The sequence below is a fragment of the Anabrus simplex genome, chromosome 2 (genome assembly GCF_040414725.1).
Source record: "Anabrus simplex isolate iqAnaSimp1 chromosome 2, ASM4041472v1, whole genome shotgun sequence".
Lineage (NCBI taxonomy): Eukaryota > Metazoa > Arthropoda > Insecta > Orthoptera > Tettigoniidae > Anabrus > Anabrus simplex.
In genome coordinates, this window is record NC_090266.1 from 650,213,904 (window position 1) to 650,228,331 (window position 14,428).

General features: G+C 38.5%; 1 protein-coding gene across 5 annotated transcripts in view; it reads right to left on the minus strand.

The window, feature by feature from the left end:
• Nucleotides 1–14,428, minus strand: part of LOC136862991 (uncharacterized) — a 414,724-nt gene that overhangs the window by 112,794 nt on the left and 287,502 nt on the right. For all 5 annotated transcript variants that reach the window (XM_067139297.2, XM_067139298.2, XM_067139300.2 and 2 more), the window contains one exon: nucleotides 10,933–11,032. In XM_067139297.2, coding sequence (XP_066995398.2) covers nucleotides 10,933–11,032 — 100 coding nt within the window. The remainder of the gene's footprint in view (nucleotides 1–10,932; nucleotides 11,033–14,428) is intronic.

The window sequence follows — 14,428 nt, forward strand, 5'->3', positions numbered from 1 at the left end:
GTAATATCTGCTCTTCACCTCAGTACTGTGTGATTTAGCCACCCCTCCCAATGTAGTTTTATGCAGCCCAAGTTATGTGCGATATGGCTATAATGTGGCTATTCCCCTGCAGCCATACTGTATGGTAGTAATGTCCAGTGAGAACATTTTTCACATGATTATGAACCCTCCCGACAGGTTATATCGTCCACACACAAAACATGACGCCTTGAAATCACAGAGCGAAGTCCTTCATCCATGTAACTATATTAATGGGCCATGCCTCGTGACCGAGTTTAACGAGAGGAATCAATGCATAACACTAGGTAACAGAGCAGTAATTAATGTCAAACACCGAACAGGATGGTGTATGTACTCTGCTCTCGTCGTACTACCAGCATGTTCTCAGCAGTGTAGCATAGCAGATGTGGTTAGGCATTAGCCTAGCAATCGATGGAATGTGCCATCGGCGGTTCGAATACTGCATCATTTAAATATTTTTGCATTGGTATGATGTCTGAATACGTAAACACAGGTCTACGCCTGCCACATTCAAACAGTAGAACAACGCTGTAATTCATCTTGTGCCCTGCGCATATTCCACTGGTAAGGGCCTGAATGCAATCTCTGCTGTCATTTGGCATGTTTTACACAGAGGAATACATTGACATGCTCCTCATTTGTAGGGAAGCAAGACAAAACACGTGCCAGGCACTACGTCTGTACCAGGAATGGTATCCCGACAAGCGACACCCAGCTGCTGCAACGTTCTGCCGTGTTGAAAGATGCCCAAGTACAACAGGCTTGACTTCCAAGCAGCCATCAGTCCGCGATAAGGCCATTACATCAGATGCAACAGAAGAGGCTATTCTGGAAGCAGCTCGTAATAATCCACACATCAGCATAAGGGTGATTGCACGACAGGTGAACACCAGCCAGCAGTCTGTCTGGCAAATACTGCATGAACATAAATTTCACCCATACCACCTTGAGCTACACCAAGAGTTACATGGGCAGGATTTCAAAGCTCGAATGGAGTTCTGTCAGTGGCTATTAGGCAGGCTGGACAAAGATGCAACATTTGTATCATACATCTTGTTCACAAAGTAAAAAAATGAGGTATGAGGGTCCACCTTTTCAATACATATTATGTAGGAGTTTTTAAATCACCACATTATTATTTATTACATGGGACCAGTTTAGGCATAATGAATGCCATCATCAGTCGAATAGGGAACATATATAGTGAACATAATCATGATAGACCCTATAATTAAAATATACTAGGTAGTTTGGAGAGGATATCCATATTATAAACAAACACCGTTTTTTACAAGTATAAAACTTGATGGTCATATAACAACTATTTTTACAAGTTGAAACTTGAAAGTCATATATTAAAAGAAATTTACAGTTTTAGAAAACCCAATGTTGATTGTCTTTGACAATATGGTGACAGTTTATTGGTCAGGTGTGGCATGTTGTAGCCAATGGACGTACAGTGTTCCTAATTTCAATTTTTAATTCTTCCACAGTTCGAGGATTATTCCTGCAAACATTTCCTGTAAGATTTCCCTATAAATAAAAGTCGCAGGTGCTTAAATCAGCAGGTGAAGGAGGAAGGCCATAAGCCTTTACTGATGATCCGATCATCAAACACTTCCTACAACCGTCTCGTAGAGCTACGCGCCATATGGGCTGTCATACAATCTTGCTGGCAATATCTGCAATTTTTTTCTTCTGCAGTCGGTTTAGCAAAAAATGGTTTAAAAATATTGTGAATATAGAGGTCGAAAGTAATTCTGTCCTGACAAAATATCGGACTGATAATTCGTTGGGCCCTCATAGCGCATTATACAGCCATCTTCACGTAGTGCAGAGGTCCCAGTAGTAAACTGTGGGGGTTCTCTGTATATCAGATCCTATTGTTCTGTGAACTGACATATCCATACAATATCCACGCCACTCATGAAGAAAAAAAAAACATTGGATCCACGATACAATTGTGGTCACTACTCACTCGTCAATTTCAAAATCTTATTCCTGCAATATAATCTGTAGGCTGTATGTTATGGACTGAATAAGTCCAGTAAGATCGTAAATGTAATAATTTTGTTGCATTATGTGATGACTAATGTGAAATACCAGTTTCCTGACCTACTCTCCGAAGCGACTTACGTGGACTGAATTGCAGTTTTGCCTGTATATCTACTAACCTCTCCTGTGTAAGAGCCATTCTCCTTCACTCTTTTTTCTGATTAGTTACAGAAACACTACTATGCCACTTGTGAATTAGTTGTATATACCATTTTGATAGAACTGTAGAACTGGGAAAGTGTCTATGGAAGTTTTGAAGGCACTTTTTAACTCATTTCTTCTTCTTGTGCAAATAATACTCGACCAAAAATATTCTCTGCACTCTACTTAACCTTCGTGATAATAACCTCACAACACACCTCACAAATCTAATAGTTACTAGCAAACTGCTGCGTCAGCTGTCAAGACTTCTTATCACGCCAAGCTTGAAAAAAAACCATATGACGCACCCCAAGTTTGACACAAGCCATATGGCACTCTCTTGGGGATTACCATGGCCTGTGAGCAGAAGTGTGAAGTCTTAAATTATACTCCCTGTATCTCACTTGTGGGACATCTCTGATTTAAAAAAATAATTCTTTCTTCTTTTCCTCCTTCAGTGTTTGGATTGTATCCATGACTTTCTTAGAAGTTACTGGAGTAAAGAAGAATGAACTTGGTTTAGGTTAAAGAGTAGTTTTCTAGTTGGAGCTGGGAGTAATATTTCCTGTGGATATTTTGGAAGCAAGTTTTGGACCAAAACTAATGAAATCATTTAAAACACAAGGGATTTCATTTGTTGGAACTATAACATAGTCATGTCATTGGCCTTTACCCATCCCTTCCATCAGTGTTCCTCAGTGTCTCACAGAGCTAAAATTTCTTTGCTCTCTTGAGGTTGTTATTTACTTTACTTTCACAATAAAACATCTTCAGATTGTCATATCACTGTAACCAACTACATATAGTGTAAATAGAAAAGGATTCCACAATTCGACTTCAGCTTATATGGAATTTTTGGAGTGAAGGAAAATGATAATATGAGTCAATAAGGTCATGGTCATCACCAGATGAGTAGTACATCAACAAGTAGGTCAAAACAAATGCAGTAGTTCTGACAAATAATTCCCATAACTACTATTGCAGTTGGCCAACAGGTTAGATTCAATGCAAGTTTTAGTTTAGTGTCAAGATTTTAACAAAGTACCTGCAGAGTCAGTTGCATATGAAATAAAAACTACATGTATGTAACTGGCTTATGAATGAATAATATACAATTAGTGTTAGGTTGGAAGATCTCCCTCTCCTTTTTAAGAAATTCAACATCAGATATGATACTATCAACATTCCTAGATTTATTTAATTTTGTATCACACTGTTGAATATTAAGTCAAGAAAAAGTTTAGCTGGAAAGGTGCTTAAGTTAAACTGAAGAATGCAAACTTGAAAATATTCAAATCACTTTTAAATTTAAGCAAATATTCTGCTCTTTGGTTCCTTTCAGGGTTTAGTCCTTACTTCATGTGAACATTCTTTTGCCTTTAGGTATATGAATCTTTAATGGCCAGTTTTCTGAAATGACATACACTGCTGTTTGGAGAAAGTAGTTTGAAAATAATCATAAGATACTGGCATTGAAGTCTAAACAGTCTGACACCATGGTTAGCCGGTTCGAGTCCCGTTGGTCAGAAAACATTTCACCATCAGAATGTTGGCCAGCAGGGTAGGGGAGGTGGTGGTATACAATTTCTAATCACTGGATTGAATGCCAAAAGCCTAGATTAAATTTCAAACCTCTCCGCAGTGCACATATGGAGTGAGGGCATATGACGCTGTTAATAGTGAATTGTCCTTTGGATGGAGACGTCACGCCTTGAGCAGACCCCTTGGTGCTATTTGATAGGAGTGGGCTATGTGCCGGCACTAGGTTTCACCCTTTTCATTCCTACTGTCACATGTCATGTCATTCATTTCATGTCATTAACTCTTCTGATGAGGGTGACATCAGGAAGGGCACCCGGTCATAAAAACCCACAATGACAGATTCATCTCACCTCATACCCAACCCCATAGAGAAAAGGGACAAGGGTTGAACATTATTATTATTATTATTATTATTATTTGCTATTCGTTTTATGTTGCACCGACACAGATATGTCTTATGGCGACAAAGAGATAGGAAAGGCCTAGGAAGTGGAAGGAAGCAGCTGTGGCCTTAATTAAGGTACAGCCCCGGCATTCGCCTGGTGTGAAACTGGGAAACCACGGAAAACCATCTTCAGAGCTGCCGACAGTGGGGCTCAAACCCACTATATCCCGATTACTGGATACTGGCCGCACTTAAGCAACTGCAGCTATCGAGCTCGGTATTATTATTATTATTATTATTATTATTATTATTCATTATCATCGTCATCAATGTCCCACTCCAGTCGTCCAGGTGTAGTTAACAAAGCCTCCTCCACTCCTTTCTGTCCTTCCACTTTTCTTGCTCCATTACTTCCACCACATCCAATCCAGCTTCTCTAATGTCCTTCCAAATTACTATTATGATTTATTTATTTTCCTTAAATTATACATGGAGAAAGGGCATGTCTCACATACACGAAAGTGCCCCCCGCATATCTATGTTTACATAAAGTGTACTGAATACATACCGATGTATAGACAATTTTAAATTTACAAACACTGTACCCTTAGAGTAATAATCAACTTAATTTATCTTAATTTCGTGTGGCTATTTCTACCCGAGTGCAGCCCTTGTAAGGCAGACCCTCCGATGAGGGTGAGCGGCATCTGCCATGTGTATGTAACTGAGTGTTATTGTGGTGAAGGATAGTGTTATGTGTGGTGTGTGAGTTGCAGAGATGTTGGGGACAGCACAAACACCCAGCCCCCGGGCCATTGGAATTAACCAATGAAGGTTAAAATCTCCGACCCGGCCGGGAATCGAACCCGGGACCCTCTGAACCGAAGGTCAGTACGCTGACTATTCAGCCAACGAGTCAGACAATTTATGCTATACATATTAAGAGTAACAGTACTCAGTCATTCATACCCTCACCCGTACCCCTGTATACACATTCTTCCGAGCTAATACATGTTCATAACCACGAATGCATATTCATCCACATTCAACTGTACTTGCACACATCATTCTTGACATAATTTATACAAGATATATATATATCACATATGTGTTTCTATTTACATATATATTTTCTTTACTGCAAAAAAGAAGTGAGGAACGGAAAGCAGTTTTACTTGTGGTGGTAGAAGTTTCCGAAGCCGAGCAGACCATGAGTAAAATCCATTAAAGTATAAGGGTGTTCTGGTGAAGGAGGGAACAAGAGTAACTCCTTGGCCTCTCTTATCAGGGCGGTAAATAAGCTGCAGGCAGTGGAGAAAGGGCCTGGTGTGAAACTTAATGAGGGTTAATGGAGAGACAAAAACCTAGTGTTCTGTATGCCTTATACCTCACTTCCTCCACGTGCTTATTCCTTATTCCCGCTATTTTCTATAGTTGATGTTTTAGTTGATGTTTGTATATTTTAAATGTGTTTTATAAAATAGTAATTTGCATGAAATATTATTGCATTTTAAGGCAATGTCTTATTCTACCATAATCTATCATCTATCATTTTAACGAAAATAAGGCATTGCAGTATGCAATTCCCTAGAGATCATCCATGTCTTTACGAACTTCCATGGCAATAATTTAACTTCGAGTGTTACGGAGAGAGGACACGAGCCAAGAGTTACGACGGCTTCAGTTTTAGATGCTCTGCACTTTGTTGCCAAAGTGAAGCATGAAGTTAACCCTACAGCTCTATCAAACTGTTTCAAGATAAAGAAAAGAAGAAGCAGTAAAGTAATGGTGCAGAATACTGAGCGGAAATGCCTTCCCCCATACTGCATTGAGGTTGAGGGATACAGTCACTGCGGAAAGCATACCATGGAAAACTCCACTGAGGACCATATGCAGGAAGATCACAATACTGATTCCAAAGACAGTGAAATAAGTAAGAGTGTTCTTTCAATAGGAGATGCTTTTTTAGCTCTTGAAACACTGAGGAAGTTCCTCTGAATTTCAGACGGCGGTAATGCAACATTTAATCGCCTTTATTCCCTAATATCGTGATGCTATTGCTAGCCTAGTGCAGCCCTTGTAAGGCAGACCCTCCAATGAGGATGGGCAGCATCTGCTGTGTATGGAAAACTGCATGTCATTGCAGTGGAGGATACTGTTGTGTGCGGTGAATAAAATGAAGATATGCTGGGAGCAGCACAAACACCCAGTCCACAAGGCAAGGAAATTAACCACTTAAGATTGAAATCCCCAACCCAGCTGGGAACTGAACCCAGTGCCCTCTGAACAGAAGGCCACTATGCACACAATTCATCTAGGAAACTGAAAAAAAAAAAAAAAAAAAGTGCAAACAAGGTAAAATACCAGACTTGTGCGCGCGCGTGCGTGTGTGTGTGTGTGTGTGTGTGTGTGTGTGTGTGTGTGTAGGATTTGTTTCATTACTAGTAGAGTGTGAAAGTGTGTGGTTCCTTTCTACAACTACCCTTCCAGATTGTTTGAGATCTGTTAATTTTCATTGTAAATAAATTTTAATTGACAATATTCTTCTGCATCTTTCTTAAGCTATCTGAATAATTTTTACTGTGAAGATTTTATTGTAATTTATTATCGTTGTGTGCATTTCATAAACGGCCCTGCTGTGTAGGGGTGGCGTGCCTGTCTCTTACCCGGAGGCCCTGGGTTCGATTACCTGTCAGGTCAGGGACTTTTACCTGTATGTGAGGGCTGGTTTGAGGTCCACTCAGCCTACGTGATTACAACTGAGGAGCTATCTGATGATAAGATAGCGGCCCTGGTCTAGAAAACAAACGATAATAGCCGAGAGGTTTCATCATGCTGACCACACTTCATAATCTGCAGGCCTTTGGGATGAGCAGTGGTTGCCTGTCTGACTTGAGAGGCCCTACCAGTAGCTAAGCTACCGCCAGCATATCTCTCAAGAACCTTTGACCACGTAAGCCCTACCACCACGGAAGATACCATACCACCATGGCAAGGTAAAGATACCATTGATGGGGTTTCAAATACTCATAGGTAAAATTCACTTGATTTACATTTTTGAAGTGTAAGAGTGGAGGTTTTACTGTAGTTCGAAGACAATTTCATGCAATGTTGGAAAGAAATCCAGGTAACAACAGCTTAACAACAGTGAGCCAGATTTTCAATGGTGAAACACGGAACCCTCTTGAAGACATTTCTCTCAACCACTTCCACCTGCTGAAGTAAGCACCTATTACTTCCTGTGAAGTGAAGAGGTTGTTGGTTTTTGTCGGTTTTATTTTCATAAAAGAACATTCTTTCCAATTACCGACAGATTTTCATACTGCACTCCATGCAGCAAATTTGAAGCAACTCTTGAACTGCAAAACCACTTTTTGTGAATCCAATATTTTACTGCAAATTCCACGTTGGTTTAGTTCATAAGTATACTAACTTCAACATTCTCTGTTAAGGACTATTAAAAGGACTATATGTCTTTGCATAGGCCAAGATTATAAAAATAAAGCATGGCAGCTTATGATTTTATGAACATTAATAAATTTTGATGCTACATAATTTTATTGATTCTGACATTACGTGGTATTCATGACATGTTTTAACAATTTTTTTTACATATTTAAATATTTGGAGGTTAATATTACATAAAAATCTGCTCTTTTGGAATCGTTATGCATACCTGATATCTGTCTTTGTGCTCCATGGAGCAGTGGGGATGTTGCGTCATGCATATGGCTCAGTCCGTCCACCTTGACACACTGATTCAATATTTGCTTCACAGTGGTTGCACCGATTCCAACATGAGAACTAATTTTGCAATAAGGGTAATCCACAATCCCGATAGGCCACGATTCTCCCGTGGTGAAATGTGGAAACCTGTTTGTATGCTTGAAGCGTTCTTCAGCGCAGCATGTTAAATCCGCCTGTGCGCATAAACTATGAGAGCTCTCCGACCTCCAATTATTATATACAGCTTACAAGTGTCATCACTGGCACAAGTGCTGCATCACGGAGCTGATCCCATATTTGCTTCACAGTGGTTGCTCCGATTCCAACGTGAGAACTAATTTTGAAGCAGGGTAGCTTGTTCTATGGTAGATTGTCCTACCCTGTTCTATGCATTCCCCTAGTGCGGGATCCATCAGATGCAACCTTCTTGGTGCTAAAATTTTAATGGCCAGCAATGCATGGTATAATCAAAGACTGGGATAGGTTCTTCCAGACTCATAATAAGGTATCATGTCATATCTGTCATAAAAGGCCATGCACAAGATGGCTACTGTCAGCACCAGGATTTAAGATTTATATCTCCTGATGGTAAAGCTTTCCAGTCTTATTATGGAAGGTGAATTAACAGCTCTGGTATGAGGGTAGGTTAAATGCTTTCAACATTCCAAAGTTGAATGCAAAAGTGATTCCTAAGTTCTGTAGTAGATATCACCATCCTTATTGGTAAGTTGTATGTTCTCTCCATCAGTTGCCACTTACAAAATTTATTAACAACGTGCAGTGTTCTCCCTAGGACCTTTTAAATGGATGCACCGCCCTGCCATTTTTATAGATCACTCAGCTAACATAACCTAGATATGTGCTAATTACATAATAATAATAATAATACACGAGTTATTGCGTGTTCCAAAATAAAACGTAAATACAGTAGAACTGTTAATTTAAATGATAAATCTCTATTATTGTCAGAATAATTGCACCAATTGCATTGGACTTTAAATATTTAGTTTGACTATGATGTAGTGTCGTGCGCTAGCAGTATCTGAATTAGCACAGAAACACATGCGAGCACTCCGCATGACGTTACAAATCCGTATGACACTCCACAGCAACAGAGTTGTAAGCCTCGGTGTTACATGATTATGAACGAGCAGTAGGGCACTAGAAGTTCAAAATACTGCTATATTTTGTTTGTGATAACACTAAAATACTTCAATTTTGCAGTTGATGTTCACCTATCTAATATTACTGTTAATGCCCAGAGAGGAATAAATTGAAATTTTATCAGATTAGTTTTTTATGTAGTATTCCCTGCCCGGCTGCTCATTCATGCCACCCAGCTGACAAAAATTTCTGGGGAGAACATTGAACATGGGTCTACACTGCATATATAAGAATGAGAGTCAAATCGTGCAAGTCAATGATGAAGGACAGCAATATAAAAGCACAAATCCATTCAATGACTCTTGAACCACACTTAACACATTACTCAAGTGAAACACACAACATTACTTAAAAATTATATTCAGTTCATTACAGGAATTTATATGGTTTAAATTATTTAATTTCAATAATTATAATACTTAGCTAACTCATTAAAACTTTCTTTGAACCCATACAAGGAGAAAAAATGGAATAAAAATGTTAAATAACTGAATATTATGAACAGTTAAATGAAACTAACTAGAAAACATATACATTAAATACCATCACAATGCTTACTTTTGCAAAAGCAAAACAACTCATCATTTATCACAAAGTTCTGCCCTATCCCTTTCGATGCATGGAATATAATGAGAGCATTTTTTCTGATGTCAGGGGTGGAAAGGGCTTTCTGCAGTTAAGCAAATACACAAATCAATCAATCAATCAATCAATCAATCAATACTGATCTGCATTTAGGGCAGTCGCCCAGGTGGCAGATTCCTTATCAGTTGTTTTCCTAGCCTTTTTTAAAATGATTGCAAAGAAATTGGAAATTTATTGAACATCTCCCTTGGTAAGTTATTCCAATCCGTGACTCCCCTTCCTATAAAAGAATATTTGCCCCAATTTGTCCCCTTGAATTCCAACTTTATCTTCATATTGTGATCTTTCCTACTTTTAAAGACACCACTCAAACTTATTCGTCTACTGATGTCATTACACGCCATCTATCCACTGACAGCTCGGAACATACCACTTATGATATAAAATTATTAAAATTTTATTATAGACCACCTATTCAATACATTATAAGCTAATATGGAATTACTTCCTTATTAAATTGTTAACATGGTACATGTTTCGCTCCTTTAGTGTGCATCATCAGCCAAATAACATTTACTCAAGGTTTAATAAGATCATGAACATGTACTATTGAGCTCAAAATATGCTTTACAAGCATGAGTGACAAGTCTTACTATATTTTACTGATCATGTAAAAACTAAAAAGTTATGTCTTAAGTTAAAACACAATTGTCTAAAATCTTGGTATTAACATTGTCTTTAAAACTTATAGACAAAACTCATCTATTAACCATCTGTTTAAAACCTTTGTGTAAGATCTGGCTAACTGTACTCATTCAATATTCTTGAATTGTATAATTGTCCTTGAACCTTCATTGTATGTTTAACGATTTTATGAAGCTAATAATATCCTGTATTATAGACCTTTGTCTTATTCACTATATTACTGGAGTAACACTAGTGCAGTATGTATTGGTTAAAATCCAAATATTTGTCATTATGTCAGTCTTATTATTCTTAAAATGAACCACACGGCCAACTCGCCCGGTGTCACTCTTTTTCCTAGTCCAATTGCGCTTTTTTTTTTTTTTTTTTTTTTTTTTTCAGTAGTCTCCCATGATATACCTTATCAAATGCCTTAGATTGGTCGATCATGATACAGTCTATTTGACCTCCTAAATCCAATGATAACCAGAGGCACAGAAATAACTACATGAATATCCAGGATTGGACAAATTTCTATAAAATTAACAAAAAAAATTTCTCTTTTTTTTTTTTGGTTGTTTCTTAGCCAGTTACATATATATAATAGCAACAAAACAAAAAAAACTCACCACAACATTATTGTAGAGTGTCCAACCAGCACCAGTGGGCTCTTGAGAAGTTTCATCTATAGTTGCTTTACAATTCTTACCCAAAGCAGCATCACAATTACTAAAAGAGAAAGAAAATAAATTAATGAAGGACAGTACTATAAAAGCACAACCCTATTCAATGACTCCTGAACCTCACTTAGTTTAATGCTCTAGTAGAGTAAAACATAAAACATTATTTAAAACTAAAAATTAATCCAATTCATAATTAGAAATAAATTATACTGTACAGATTATTTGATGTCACTGTTTATAATAGTCGGCTATTTTACCCAACTTATTTAAATCAAACAGTCTACACCATATAATCCTTTGCTTGTGTTATAAATTTTATACATACACAATGCTTACTTTTGTGAAAGCAGATCAGTTACAAATTCTTCCTCCAACTCATCATTTCTCTCCATTTTACTTTCTCTCTCAACTACTCCTTATCTATCATTGTATTCCAGTCCAGGTTCGGTTTCTTCTTTTCTTCTTAATCCAGTAAATCATCCTCACAAGGAAAGTAACAGGTAAGATAAGGGCAAACCTATACTGAACTTTTTCCTTGACACAATCATCGTACTGTAAGAGGGTATTGTGCACAGAATCGGCCTCCAGATTTAACCTCAAGGCTCTGAAATCGTACCTCGGAACCTGGTATGCAAGCATGACCGGTGGCACAGATGGATACCCCTGAGCCAGCTCAGAGTTGTGGTGTGGCGGGCCATATATGCATGCAGTCTCTTGACCTGCTCTGAAGCTGTATTGCTTCACTCACTTGTCATTCACTCACAAAAGTATAGCAGAAATGACTGGTATAAACTGCATGATGATAACACAAGTTTTTTGTACACCAAGCACAACGAATTAGAACTTCATTGTTGCACTGTTCTTCACACGTTACTTTCTTCTTCTCCAAACAATATTTAGCAGGCACTATGAACTTGGGAGGTCGCTCTCTTGTGTAATTTGTTGCAAACCATGAATATTTTATCATATCCCAAAATTGTGGAGATGATAACTGAAAATGTATGAAAGACTGCAGTTTAAGGATTGTGTCTCTGTGGTGACCCTCAACTTTTAACATCATTACAAGAAGTTACTTAATTAGCGGTAAAAAGCTTTCCTCTGCCGGAAGAATTTGTCGAACAGTGAATTACACCTGTGCTACCTGGAGGAATCTGAAGCAGTTTCTGTTTGTGTGGAGGTATGTCTTCAAGATAAGTTGTATCACTGTATGTGGTTCACAAATCAAAAAGCAAGGCACAATTGTCTTCAGAGAACGGGAAAAAGGCTTCCCTAAACCATAGTTTCAACTCTGTTTTCCCTATTTTTCTTGATTTTGTGGCAATAACAATGATGTTATCTCCTTTAAACATTCTTTTTTTTTTTTAACAAGGGGACCGAAGTTTCTGCCCGGCCCCTGCAGTACAATAAATAATTTAGGGAACAAAGAACCGTCCATACTGATTGTTGGCGTTATGGTGCACGAATATGTGAGGAACTATCGTGTGTATGTTTCTCACCTACATAGGATAGTCTTTTTCCATCGTATTTCGCGCTCGAACCCGTTTTGATCAGTGTTGTAAATAGAGGACAGGGTGTAATGGAGAAATTGCCCTCGAGCCCTCTCCAGAAATACTTCTGCAGCTTCAACGTTTTGTTTTTCATCCTGAATATGTGAATGGGTTAAAAATTTTGTAATTTTGTTACTCCCAATTCTGTGTTTTTTTTGAATTGGCTGATTCCAGCATGAGAGGTGGAGAAATTACTTTTTTGATAGACAGTTCATGTGCAATTTTCAAAGCCCACAGCTGTAAATCTTCATCACTTACATTTTATCTCCCCTTCCTGCCTCCTGGAAACTGGAATAGAGTTTTCAAATATAATTTTTGTATGTTCAATTGGACTTACTGACATACCCGGAAATAACTCATTAAAAACTCTGCTACGTTTAAAGATGTATGTTATCCTCCGAGGAACTCATTTTCACTGTCGTGCTTTCTTCAAGACAACCATCAACACTGTTATGTTACTGCTGTATGCAGTGAAAAAACCCACAGCTTACTAGCGCATGCAACCCTGCTTATAACTGGCCTTGAGTACCTGGGAGGCCAGAGCTGTCTGCCCATACCAACATGTAAGAAACTCGTGCTACCTCCCATTGATCTATATGAGAGTTTCGCCACACGATTCAGAAGACTTGAAGTTACATCTGGAGGCTGATTTTCCACATGCACGCCCGGCCGGGTGAGAGCCCGTGCTCGGCGGCCTATGAAATTTTAGTTGGCGGCAACTCGGCCGGCCAACGGAGCAAAGCAAGTCTGTGTCCCGCAGGCCACACTCATCGGCGGCGGGCTACGACACGTTGTCCTCTTACAGTACAATTGTGTAAAAAATACAACAAAAAAACAATCAGGATACGTTTCAACCTGTCTTACCTGTTATTTCCCTTGTCAGGCTGGTTCCTTTCATTTTAGTTTGTTTTGGTATTCTTTTTCCGATCATGCATAACATAGCCATAACAGTTTATTTTCTCCTATTTATCTACTTTTCCTCCATTACTCTTTCTTATATCTTCATTCCTTGTACTATTTCCTCCTGTCTTTCATAACATACTTCTCAGAAATGTAATTTTGACTTTCAATCTCTTCTATCACAGCAGGGATCTCAGCAGCATATGTTATAACAGGTATGTAATGTAATATTCCTAGTGCACAATTTCCTAAGCAAAAGTAAGTGTATCTTTGTCTCATAGCAGATCCTATACTGTGTAATAAAAATATCCTTACAAGCTGTATCCTCCTGATAATTTCGAGACCAAATCTTGAATTCTCACTTCATTTCTTAAGTATAGTACTTGAAGTTCTCCAAGAATTTTAACATGTCTATCTCAGAGTCTGTTTTGCTTTCTTCAACACTAATACTCAATTCCCCAATACAAACTTCCAATTGAGGGCATCAAGTTGTTCTTGGACCTCTGCATCAGATGGTTTCCAATAACATTGAGCATCCTGTTAATTTCAAATCCATCTTGGGTAAGACAGAGTGTTAACAATGTGCTTCGTCTTAAAAGATATCTACATATATATTTGCTAGTGGCTTTACGTCGCACCGGCACAGATAGGTCTTATGGCAACGATGGGATAGGAAAGGCCTAGGAGTTGGAAGGAAGCGGCCGTTGCCAATTAAGGTACAGCCCCAGCATTTGCCTGGTGTGAAAATGGAAAACCATATTCAAGGCTGCTGACAGTGGGATTAGAACCCACTATCTCCCGGATGCAAGCTCACAGCCGCACACCCTTAAACACACAGCCAACTTGCCCGGTCTTAAAAGATATAAAGCAAATTTATTGCCTTCACTGACCTGTCTGTCTGTCTTTCTCAGTCTCATATGAAAGTATCACCTGGTCAAATGACACTAGTATTAACGTTCGTTACACCGCTATGCCTAAAATGTATGGTGTGGAAG